Source organism: Hippopotamus amphibius, chromosome 11, assembly GCF_030028045.1.
Source record: "Hippopotamus amphibius kiboko isolate mHipAmp2 chromosome 11, mHipAmp2.hap2, whole genome shotgun sequence".
Lineage (NCBI taxonomy): Eukaryota > Metazoa > Chordata > Mammalia > Artiodactyla > Hippopotamidae > Hippopotamus > Hippopotamus amphibius.
In genome coordinates, this window is record NC_080196.1 from 23197423 (window position 1) to 23210628 (window position 13206).

The 13206-nt window shown below is 37.7% G+C and overlaps 1 protein-coding gene across 1 annotated transcript; it reads left to right on the forward strand.

Annotated features, from left to right (window-relative positions):
* The first annotated feature begins 8745 nt into the window (after positions 1 to 8745).
* On the forward strand, positions 8746 to 9675 carry LOC130831962 (olfactory receptor 1361-like). Its single transcript, XM_057700458.1, has one exon. The coding sequence runs from the start codon at positions 8746 to 8748 to the stop codon at positions 9673 to 9675; it is 930 nt and encodes a 309-aa protein (XP_057556441.1).
* Positions 9676 to 13206: the final 3531 nt, after the last annotated feature.

Sequence of the window (13206 nt, forward strand, 5' to 3'; positions counted from 1 at the left end):
ATATGATCATCTCAATAGATGCAGAAAAACCTTTTGACAAAATTCAACATCCATTTATGATAAAAAAAAAAAACCTCCAGAAAATGGGCATAGACGGAAATTACCTCAACATAATAAAAGCCATATATGAGAAACCAAAAGCCAACATCATTCTAAATAGGGAAAAACTGAAAGAATTCCCTCTAAGAACAGGAACAAGACAAGGGTGCCCACTCTCACCATTATTATTCAACATAGTTTTGCAAGTTTTAGCCATAGCAATCAGAGAAGAAAATGAAATAAAAGGAATCCAAATTGGAAAAGAAGAAGTAAAATTGTCATTCTTTGCAGATGACATGATATTATACATAGAAAACCCTAAAGACTCTACCAGAAAACTGCTAGCACTAATCGATGAATTTAGTAAAGTAACAGGATACAAAATTAATGTGCAGAAATCTCTTGCATTCCCATACACTAACAACGAAAGAGCAGAAAGAGAAATTAAGGAAACTCTTCCATTTACCATTTCAACAAAACGGATAAAATACCTAGGAATAAATCTGCCTAAGGAGGCAAACGACCTATATGCAGAAAACTATAAGACACTGATGAAAGAAATCAAAGATGATACAAACAGATGGAGAGACATACCATGTTCTTGGATTGGAAGAATCAACATGGTGAAAATGACTGTACTTCCCAAAGCAATTTACAGATTCAACTCAATCCCTATCAAATTACCAACAGCATTTTTCACAGAACTAGAACAAGAAATCTTACAATTTGTATGGAAATGCAAAAGACTCTGAATAGCCAAAGCAATCTTGAGAAGGAAAGATGGAGTTGGTGGAATCAGGCTTCCTGACTTCAAACTATACTACAAGGCCATAGTGATCAAGACAGTATGGTGTGGGAAGTTGTTGTATAACAAAGGGAGTCCAACTCGAGGATGGAAGATGCCTTAGAGGACTGGGGCGGGGAGGGGGGGGGACTCGAGGGGGGGGAGTCAAGGAAGGGAGGGAATACGGGGATATGTGTATAAAAACAGATGATTGAACCTGGTGTACCCCAAAAAAAGTTAAAAAAAAAATGCTATTGAAACATTAAAAAAAAAAAATAGAAACCAAAAAAAAAAAAAAGACAGTATGGTACTGGCACAAAAATAGAAAGGAAGATCAATGGAATAGAATAGAGAACTCAGAGGTAAGGCCAAGCATATATGGGCACCTTATGTTTGACAAAGGAGGTAAGAATATACAATGGAAAAAAGACAGCCTCTTTAATAAGTGGTGCTGGGAAAATTGGACAGCTACATGTAAAAGAATGAAATTAGAACACTTCCTAACACCATACACAAAAATAAACTCCAAATGGATTAAAGACCTACATGTAAGGCCAGACACTATAAAACTCCTCGAGGAAAACATAGGCAGAACACTCTATGACATCCATCAAAGCAACATCCTTTTTGACCCACCTCCTAAAATCATGGAAATAAAATCAAGAATAAACAAATGGGACCTCATGAAACTTAAAAGCTTTTGCACAGTGAAAGAAACCATAAACAAGACAAGAAGGCAACCCTCAGAGTGGGAGAAAATACTTGGCAATGAAACAATGGGCAAAGGATTAATCTCCAAAATACAAAAGCAGCACATGAAGCTTAATACCTAAAAAGCAAATAACCCAATCCACAAATGGGCAGAAGACCTAAATAGACATTTCTCCAAAGAAGACATACAGATGGCCAACAAACACATGAAAAGATGCACAACATCACTAATCATTAGAGAAATGCAAGTCAAAGCCACAATGAGGTACCACCTCACACCAGTCAGAATGGCCATCATCAAAAAATCTAGAAACAATAAATGCTGGAGAGGGTGTGGAGAAAAGGGGAGCCTCCTGCCCTCTGCATGGGAATGTAAGTTAGTACAGCCACTATGGAAAACAGTTTGGAGGTTCCTTCAAAAACTACAAATAGAACTACCATATGATCCAGTAATCCCACTACTAGGCATATACACAGAGAAAACCATAAACCAAAAAGAAACATGTGCATAATGTTCTTTGCAGGACTATTTACAATAGCCAGCACATGGAAGCAACCTAAATGCCCATCAACAAATGAATGGCTAAAAAAGAAGTGACATATACATACAATAGAATATTACTCAGCTATAAAAGGGAATGAAATGGATCTAAATGTAACGAGGTGGGTAGACCTAGAGTCTGTCATACAGAGTGAAGTAAGTCAGAACGAGAAAGACAAATACTGTATGCTAACTCACATATACGGAATCTAAAAAAAAAAAAAAAAATGGTACTGATGATCCCAGTGACAGGGCAAGAATAAGGATGCAGATGCAGAGAATGGACTGGAGGACATGGGGTTGGGTGGGCGGGGGGCAAAGGGGAAGCTGGGATGAAGTGAGAGAGTAGCATAGACATATATATACTACCAACTGTAAAATAGATAGCTAGTGGGAAGTTGCTGTATAACAAAGGGACATCAACTCGATGGTGGGTGATGCCTTGGACGGCTGGGATGGGGAGGGTGGGAGAGAGTCGCAGGAGGGAGGGGATATGGGGATATGTGTATAAAAACAGCTAATTCACTTTGGTGTACCTCATAAGCTGGTACAAGAGTGTAAAGCAATTATATTCCAATAAAGAGCTAAAAAAAACATTATGAAGTCACGTCAAACTTACTGGTAATGGTAAATATATAGGCAAAGTTAGATTTTGTAATATGGTAATCAGGATGCATAATTCTCTTAAAACGCTAGTTTAAAATTAAAAAACACACTTAGAGGAGGGGTCCAAGATGGTGGCAAGAAAGACCCTGAACTGACCTCCTCACCTGAGCACACCAAATCTAGACCTACATACAGCAATTCTTCCTGAAGAAAACCTCAGGCTGATTGAACAGCTTCTGCACATAGAAGTACCACATAGAAAAATGGGTAAGAAAGACAAAGACATGGCACTCATGGGAAACAACCCCAATGTGGTGACTTGCAATAAGGAGGGATGTTGCTGAGGGACGTGAGTTCAGACTTTCCCACCCTGGGACACAGCAACAAACAGCAGTTAAAGGGCACCTAGACTACAATAGATGCAGAAAAAGCATGGGGTTTTTTGGTTTTCTGTTTTGTTTTGTTTTTGTTTTATTTATTTATTGGCTGCTTTGGATCTTCATTGTTGTGTGTGTGCTTTCTCTAGTTATAACGAGCAGGGGGCACTCTTCACTGCAGTGCATGAGGCTCTCACTGCAGCGGCCTCTCTTGTTGCAGACCACAGGCTCTAGGCATGCAGGCTTCAATAGTTGTGGCACACGGGCTCAATAGTTGTGGCTCAAGGGCTCTAGAGCGCAGAGTCAGTAGTTGTGTCCCTCAGGCTTAGCTGCTCTGCTGCATGTGGGATCTTCCCAGACCAGGGCTCGAACCCACGTCCCCTGCATTGGCAGGTGGATTCCCAACCACTGTACCACTAGGGATGTCCCCAGAAAAAGGTTTTGACAAATTGCAACATCCATTTATAATTTTTTTAAAAACTCTCAACAAAGCAGATATAGATGGAACCTACCTCAACATAAAAAGAGGCCATTGAAGGGAGGGAATACAGGGATATGTGTATAAAAACAGATGATTGAACATGGTGTACCCCCCAAAAAATAATAAATAAATAAATAAATAAATAAATAAAATAACAAGTTCCGTTCCAAAAAAAAAAAGAGGCCATTGATGACAAACCTACAGTTAATACCATACGCAGTGGTGAAAAGCTGAAAGCTTTACCTCCAGGATCAGGAATAAGGACTTTTATACAACATATTATTGGAAGTCCTAGCCCGGCAATTAAGAATGAAAGAAATAAAAGTTATCTAAATTGGAAAGAAAGAATTAAAACCATCATTATTTGCAGATGACATAATACTATATATAGAAAACACCAAAGACTCCACCAAAACACTGTTAGAACTACTAAATGAATTCAGTAAAGTTGCAAGACATAAAATTAATATACAGAAACCCTTTGCATCTCCATACACAAATAATAAACTATCAGAAAGAAAAATGAAGACAATAATCCCGTTTACAATTGCATCAAACATAATAAAACAGCTAGGAATAAATTTAACCAAGGAAGTAAAAAACCTGTATTCTGAAAACTATAAGACAATGAGTAAAGAAATTGAAGAACACACAAAGAAATGGAAAGATATACTATGCTCACAAATAGGAAGCATTGGTAAAATATCCACAAAGTAATCTACAGAGTCTACAGAGTCAATGTAAAGTTATCTGCAGAGTCAATGCAATCCCTAGCAAAGTACCAAAGGCATTTTTCACAGAATTACAACTAATAATCACAAAATTTGTGTAGAACTACAAAAGACCCCAAATAGCCAAAACAACCTTGAGAAAGAAGAACAAGGCTGGACATATTACTCTCCCTGATTTCAAATGATATTACAAAGCTATAGTAGTCAAAGCAATGTGGTAGTGGCATGAAAACAGATGCACAGATCAATGAAACAGAATAGAGCCCAGAAATAAGGGATTAAGTTCTAGACAGTTAGGTGTGGAAAATGTTCACCTGGAAAACAGCATGATTACCAAAACTAATGCAGCTCCAGCAGTTGACCATGAGGATAAAAACCATATGCCAATGATAGAAGGAGCTTTAGTCTATCATGATCCACCACATCCTCACCAGACTGCCTACCACTGGACTTCATTTACATGAGAGAAAACTGACTTTCTACTTGTTTAGAACTTGTATTGACAGTCTCTGATGGCTATGTGTGATTCCTATATGAATTCAGGAAATGATATACCATAGACCAAGTTATTAAAATGGTAAATATTGGACTAAAAACAAGGAAGAGTGAAGAGATTGGTACGAAAGTTCTCATTTGGATAGAATTAAATTTGAGATGGCCGTCAGATATCCAAGGGTAGATGACATATGATGGCCCAAATATTTCAATCTTTCAATCTATATTTATATAAAAGAGGGAAAGAGGATTACTCAAAATTACTCTATAAATTCCACAGCCAGAGTGTGGATAATTTTTGACTCACCCTCATGTGCATATATGTGTGTGTGTGTGTGTGTGTGTGTGTGTAACTATTAAGGGTTATGAAATGTTATGGCCACATGTTTGCCTCTTCAAGATAATCTGACTTAAGGAAACAGAGCAGTAACTAGAGAGAGATTGTGAGTTTTAAGTAATCTTTCTGATTTTACTTCCAAGTCGTTCTCAAGAGCAGACCTGTTTAATTATTGATCTTACTCCTCAACACCATTTATAGCCAATTTTCTCAATGGAAAATTCCTCAAGATTTGCCACTAATGAGTAACTCTGGGGACAGTCCCCAAGGATAAGAAAGATTCCTAATGGAAGCCAACCCCTTCCAATCCCAGGAGAGATAAAGATTGATAATAGCTTCCAAGCTATACCTTCACAACCTATGGACATCATCTCACCAATGTAGGCAAAGGATTCTGGGATCTCTGGACTGTCCCACTTGCTTAATGAGAGCACTGAACAGAATACATATTTCTCAGGCCATCATTCATGTGGTGAAAGTTAGGAAAGCTGGTAAGTAAGTGTGGAAGGTAGCATTTGACAAATAGAGTATCAGGCTCAGACTTCATAGTGGAACACAGTGGTTGGAAGTTCTGCGCTTGAGGGCTAGATCTGTATCTGTTTCCAAATCAGTAGGTAAATCAGTCTAGCTGTAAGAAATATCTTAGATGGTAAAATTTCTAACAGACAAGCATAAGGACATATCTAAAAGGAAGTTAAGTATATGAGTCTAGAGTTTAGAAAAGAAAATAGAATGGAAGGTATAACTTAACAGTTATCTGTTTATAGATATTTAAAGCCTGAGACTAGAAGTAAGAGAAAGGTCCAAAATTGAATAATAAGAAAGAGGAGGAGCCAACCAAGGAGACTAAGAAGGAGTCATCAGTGAGTTTGCTGGCTACCCAGGAAACTGTGGGGATGTGCTGGAAGCAAGGGGGGGAAAGTATTCGATGTAAGAAAAGAGGAGTCAACTGTGTTAACTTTTGTTGGGAGGTCAAGTAACTTAAGGACTGAAATTGAACTTTGACATCGACAAGAGTGATTTCAACGGAATGCTAAGGGCAAAAGCTTATTAGAGGGTTCAAAACATCTTGGAAGATAAAACAATAAACTTGAAGAGTAATGGACAATGAGTGATGGAGACAAGTAACTTTTTGAAGGATTTGTCATAAAGAGCAGAGAAGTTGAGGAGTAGCTGGAGAAGGCTGTGGAGACGTTAAGATATTTATACATTGTCCATCTGAGGCTGAGATCTTATATGGTTAGGACCTCACAGTTTTACTTAGTCAGGGCCTCATACATTTTCAATGCTGAAATATTATTCAGATAAACTCAGTTTTAAATACACCTGATCTGAGATCCAACATGAACGATTATTTTTCAGGTGAATTACCTGGAGGTGGATATAACAGCAGTGAGATTATCCATGTGAAGTCATCAAGAAGATCCAACCCGGGGAATAAATGTAAAAATATGAGAGGTAAGGTCATGTCTGAGCTGAAAGAAGTATTATTCTTAAGAGACAGAGAAGTAAGGGAATCCTTAATCGTGTAGTAAAAAAAGGAATCCTCCAGCTTCCAGTTTTTAAAAAACCTACTAAAACATAGTTTATGGGGTACAGAGCCAAGAAATTTGTCACTTAACTAGCTCTCCAGGTGAAAGTTTGAAAAGCTCTTTTCTCAAGTATTCAAAAATGCTCTGTATAGAGAAGGAAAAGATTATGTCCCATTTTCCTAAATTAATTACCTATTGGAACACTTAAAGATGATTAGAAACAAGGACATAATGAGTGTATAAATGGAAAAATAAAAGGAAACTGTGCCATGTAATTAGAGAGCAGTCAATGAACAATAATCCTTTGGACAGAACATGTGCTCAACTTTTTGCTTTTGGTTTAAAGAACTTTTAAAAAGAAAACATGATTCCTGCTTTCAAGATATTTATAATTGATATGAGAAAATTTACATTATAAAAACTAGAAAACATCTTAAGACAATATTCATAAGGGCTAGATTATCCTATCTATATATCAGTGTGTGAAAGTGAAAGCATAAGTGAGCATATTCATGGAGTTATGAGGCGATCAGCTCAAGGAGAGAGGAGACTAAATAGGGATGAATAGTGGAAAATCATTTTGTTGGTAGGTGGATAAAAAGATAGAAGTTCTTGATAACCAGGCACACATACGTATAAGCCATGCATTAGAAAATAAGATATTAGAGATATTTGAGCAAGGCCAAAAGCATCAAGTTGTACATTTCCTGGAATCAATGAAGCCAGTTAAGCTGCTGATGAAATAAGCTGGGAGCGAGTTGATGAAAGAAAGTTCAAAGAAGGTAACTGTGAACAGGGTGAGAAAAAGACTAAAATTAGGATCATTTTATAGTTTTAAAAAAAGTGTTATAGTACTAATCTGGATTTTAGGAATGAAATTTAAAAATGAAACAATGTTTCTATTTACATTATTAGGAGAATATTTGATGGGAAAAACTCATTCATAAAATGTTGAAATGGAAGGGAGGACATTTCAACACTTGGGGAGGACAACATATTGCCCTTTCCTGTCTCCAGTCTCAATTAATTGATTTATTTACTCCTTTGTCATAAATACTGTCTTATGGATGCCAAACACTGGGGATACAAGGGAGAAGAAAAGAAGATGCAATATTTGCCATAATGCACCTTATGGCCTCATGAGGGATTCCAGCATGAACTAAATGTCTTAAATATTTCCAGAAAACAAATATGAATTACATTGTCCATATGACACCTATAGTAATTATAAGAAGGTGATACATACAGTTGTATATAAAAAGTAGGTTAGACTTAATCAAAGACGCAAGGGAAAACTTTCCTAAGAAAGTCACCAATTGATCTGAGACTGTGAAAGGATGAGCAGGAGTTGACTCAGAATGAAGGAAAGGAGAACAGTGCACAGGAGGGAATGCAATGCAGCCAGAGTGGCTGGGGAGCAGAGGATGAGGAGGCTGCTGAGACACCTCGAGATCAAATCACATTGAGCTTTGTCATATATGGTGGGGATATTTGTTCTTTCACAAGACCAAAGATTCTCCAGACACCCATTTTTAAACAAAGAAAGAGACATGATCAGATTTTCTTTTTTGAAACGATCACTCTGGTGGCAGTGTAGAGAACATACTGAATGGGGCAAGAATGGGCATACTAAACCACTTCAGAGGCTCACAGTACTCTAGTCACTAAGAATAGCTTAAACCTGAGTAGCGACTGTGTAGATGGGTAGCAGAATTTAGGGAACTCCTACTACATGCCACGCACTAGGCTAAGTGCTTAGATGTAGTCTCTGTCTTGAAAGATTCAAGATCTTGTAATGAAAACTCATTCATAAACAAATAATTCCACCATACAAAGTTTAAGAGGAATCTTATGCACTTAAGGAAATCTAGGAAGTTTGGTAGTTCCCATCACTCCCTCAACTTTGTGCCTCCTCACTTAGATCATCCTTCAGAAAGTCCAAGTCCGGTCCCTCTCATTGCTAGTTGAGTGTCTTTTCTTCATTCCTCACATAGGTGGTATAAGGAAACCCACAGGTAAGACAACGATCCAGGTTCCATCCACCTCAGGAGCTAACAGTGAGTGAACATTCTTCATGCTGATTCCCTCCTTATAGCACATCAAGACCCAGAATGAACTGCAGCAAGAACCCTGACTTTGTCCTCTCAGGGCTGTCCAGTGACCCAGACAAACGACAGCTCCTCTTTGGTCTCTTCCTCACCCTCTACTTGCTGAGTCTCTTAGGAAACGTGCTACTTCTGCTGGCTATCAGTGCTGACATCCGCCTCCACACCCCTATGTACTTCTTCCTCAGCCAGCTCTCCCTGGTCGACCTCTGCTTCACGACCACCACAGCCCCCAAAATGCTGGAGGCTTTAAGGATCAGCAATGGATCAATCTCTTTCTCTCAGTGTCTGGCCCAGTTGTATTTCTTTGCTGTTTTTGCTGATATGGACAACCTGCTTTTGACTGCCATGGCTATCGATCGCTACGCTGCCGTCTGCCATCCTCTGCACTATCCATTTGTCATGACTCCTTGCAGATGTGGAATGTTGTTGGGTGGGTCATGGGGAGTGGCCCACTCTGTCTCTCTTGTCCATACCCTGTTGCTATCCCAACTATCATTCTATACTAATCAAGAAATTCCCCACTTTTTCTGTGATTCTGGCCCACTCTTTAGACTTTCTTGCTCTGACACCCACCTCAATGAGGACCTGATGATGGTTCTGATAGGACTTTTAGGAATCAGCCCTCTCCTCTGCATCATAAGTTCTTATGCCCATATTTTCCATGCTGTAGCTAGGGTCCCATCAGCACAGGGGAAAAAGAAAGCCCTGGCCACATGCAGCTCCCACCTCTCGGTGGTCATCCTCTTCTACAGCACGGTCTTTGCCACCTACCTGAAACCTTCATCAACTTCTCACGCCTCTGGGGAGCTGGTTGCTGCTGTCATGTATACCCTGGTAACTCCCACTCTCAATCCTTTCATCTATAGTCTAAGAAATAAGGATGTGCGGAGTTCACTGAAAAGGGTTCTGTGCATAGAGAGTTCATGGGATTAGGAATAATTCCCATAAGCAAGCATTTTGGGAAAAATCCCCATTCTACCACCACATTGACAAAGTGAACCAGTTAACACCAAGGCTGTCACAGAGCATGAGATGGTGTACTGGAAAGAACACTAAACAGAAATTAGGACAACTAGCTTCAGGGTCCCACTCTAGATGCAAGCTTACATATATATTTATACATATATATTCCAGCTTTGGTATATATATTATATACTATATAAATTATATCAAAATATTATATCAATAACATGCAAAGGAGATACAATATACTACATTATAATATACACAATTAGGTATATTATATAGATATAACATACTTAAAAGTGGATTGGATGAGCTGTTCTTTAAATTGTCTTGTAACACTAATATGATTGAAACTTGGTCATCTCTTCCCATCATCACTATGACTTTGATCACCATTGCCATTTCTATCACCAGTTTAATAATGAAGATGCTCACCATCAGGTTTATTATAGTCAATATCATCTTTTTGGTCATCAGAGTCACCTTACAAATTACCATCTTCAGTTCTATCCCCATCAATACCATCTGTATGATCACCATGAGTAAGAGAGAGGAAACGGGTTCTATGTACTTTTATGCCTTTTAATGCCTCATTTTTGAGAATGTTCTATTTATTTGTGTTCTGTGCAATGTTGAAAATTGTGGGAAGTATCATAATGGCATGACGGATATGTTTTATAAAAATGTCTTCAAAAGTTTGACAGCATAATAAATATTTATGTTTGGAATACATGACTGCATAGTTTATACAATGCAATACATACACAATGTCTAAAACTTTCTTTAAATTTTTCCAGGAAATAAAAAAGAAAGGAGTGGTAGATACTTGGCACAATATTGGCAAAATGTTGATGTCAAAGCTGAATGGTAATTACATGAGGGTTTATGATGCCACTCTCTCTACTTTTCTGAGTGCTTAAAATTTTCTACAATAAAAAATTAGAATGAATAATAAAGTGCATTCAGCTTTAAATATTTTTTAAAATATCAGTGTCCTTAGATATGGCAATCAAACCACTAAGAATATATCAAAGTAAGTTCTGCATATAAACAATGCTTGTATAGTGAAATAATTGAATACAACTAAAAATTCCCCATGATGAAAGGTTATTTAACCACATCATGTTCAGTCATACGATGAAGCCCAGAAGAATAAAGTATATATTTTTTGATCTTGAAGAATTGTCATGACAGTTTTCAAGGGAAAACCAGGACAAAATTAATGGTCCAACTTCTGTTATTTATACATACATGTAGAATGAAATTCTGTTATTATATAACAATAATATAAGTAGCCAGTATTTGCTATTGGTGATACTCTTGGTCTTGATGATACTGTTTTTCTATATAAGATATTTTTCTATATACAATATTCATGGCCTATTTAACAAGAAATAATAGAATTTAAAATAAAATTTCTTCATCTAGCACTTGAAAACTGCCATGCTGTCCTCATTTGCAGAGGAACTATAGAAGGATTAGAGGGAAACAACAGATGAGACAAAGATAATCTTTTCCAATCAATCTTTGAAGACTTCTCAATGGAGATATCCGCATTCCCAAAATGAAATCAACACCCTCCTTCTTAAATCAAGTGTGTCGATTTCCTTATGCAGAACCGCCTCCTCAGTGCCTAATAAGCCAACTTGTTCCAAAGAGTGTAGGTCGCAGGATTGAAGACGGTGGTGACCACAGTATAGAATAAGGTAAAAACTTTGAGGAACTGGGTCTAGGCAACAGAGAGTGTAATGTACAAGACGATGAGAATTTCATAGAATGTGGACATTACGCCTAGGAAGCGGAACTGTGTAGAGAGAGCTTTTCTCCGGCTGACCCCAGCAAGAACTCTTAGTACAACCACTACAATCCAGTTCCAAGATATAAGAATCAGTTCACAAAGAATAGTGAGGTAGAACACATGATCAATGAGTGAATGTTGTCACCTGCACCACTCACTCTGGGATCTGACCAGGCCAGGCTTACCAAAGGCATGAAGTCACAGTAAATTTGGTTAATGTGGTTAGCCCATAGAACATCCACTGGACCATCAGGGCCACAACCAATCCATCTGCCATGAAGCCAGAGAGCCAGGCTATGCCCACCAGCCCCAAGCACCATCCAGGAGGGAGCGACAGAGTGGGTAGCAATTACTCAGTAGTGATTATAACACTTGATAGACAACTAGAAGCATTCAGCTATCCCTAGAGAGCCAAAGATAAAGAACTGGATCAAGGAACCAGCCACAGTGATGAATGCCTCCGGCATGAAGTCCTCCAGCATTTTTGACATCACTTGAAAGATGTAGAGACTATCAGGAGGGGTAGAAATACAAATACATGGACTCAGAACAATAACTTACACAATGAGCACACAATAATTGCTATTTTTTGTATTATATTCATAGCATATACTATAACAAGAAATTATTAATGTGATGAATATATAACGAAGTTCTTCAAAGTAACAAAAATGAACCACAAATAGAAAGATGGACAAAGTACATGACATGTATAACAGTAATTAGAAAGCTTGGATAGATGTCAGATTGCATATAGATACTCCTTGGATGAAGCAGATAAAATGTTACCTAAAGGATATAGCAAGATGTGTAGATACACACTGGAGAGACCAACCTCAATCCCTAGAGAGATATGTCAGCTTTAAATTAAAGAAATAATTTAGTGTTATTATCAACAATGAAGAGTCAGATTTAGAAGGAAAAGAAGCAATATTATTTCTCCCTATTCCTCTTTTTTTTTGCTGTTGTTGTTTTTTTATTTGTTTGTTTTCCATAGAAGCACAGTAATAAATGAGAAGAATATTAAAGATAATCATCTTTCTGTATGGATTAATAGGATGTGACTGGCCCTCATTCCTTAACTGTCATTGCCCAATTTCCTTCCATTTCATACAGAGTTTTTCCAGGGAAGTTCCCAAGATGAGAAAGTGTATCCAGATCTCTGTTCCAGGAAATAAAAGGTAATTTAAGAAAACTTGAGGCCATTGAAAATTGTACTGTCCATGGTCCTGAAACTAAGAAAGAAACATAGTAAGGCAAGAAAACAAGAACAACAATAGAACTCAAAATAGGAATTCCCCAAGGAGAAGTCTCTTGTATTACAGGTATAGAAAGGTATCTTGTTTATTCTTACAATAATCCTCTCAAACCCCAGAGACACTCTCTCTCGGGGTTTCTATGTTTAAAGATCTTTGGATCATAAAAGACAGGCAGAATTTCAGAAAGAAGAGGTTTTGGAAGATGAAGAGCTTATGCTGTAATCCCAATATAAACTAGCACTTCAAATATTGTTCTGCTCTTTATTTTTCAAATATTTTTCTACTATTTATTTTTCAGGAATGTAAACTTGATAAGGTTTCTTAGCTGTGAATTTGAACACTCAATCAGGTATGAGAATGAACCAGGAGACAGGCTGGGGAGCTGCCCATATTCTCTGTCTTGTTGCTAGTATTAAATTTACATGCCCTGGATTTTGAGCT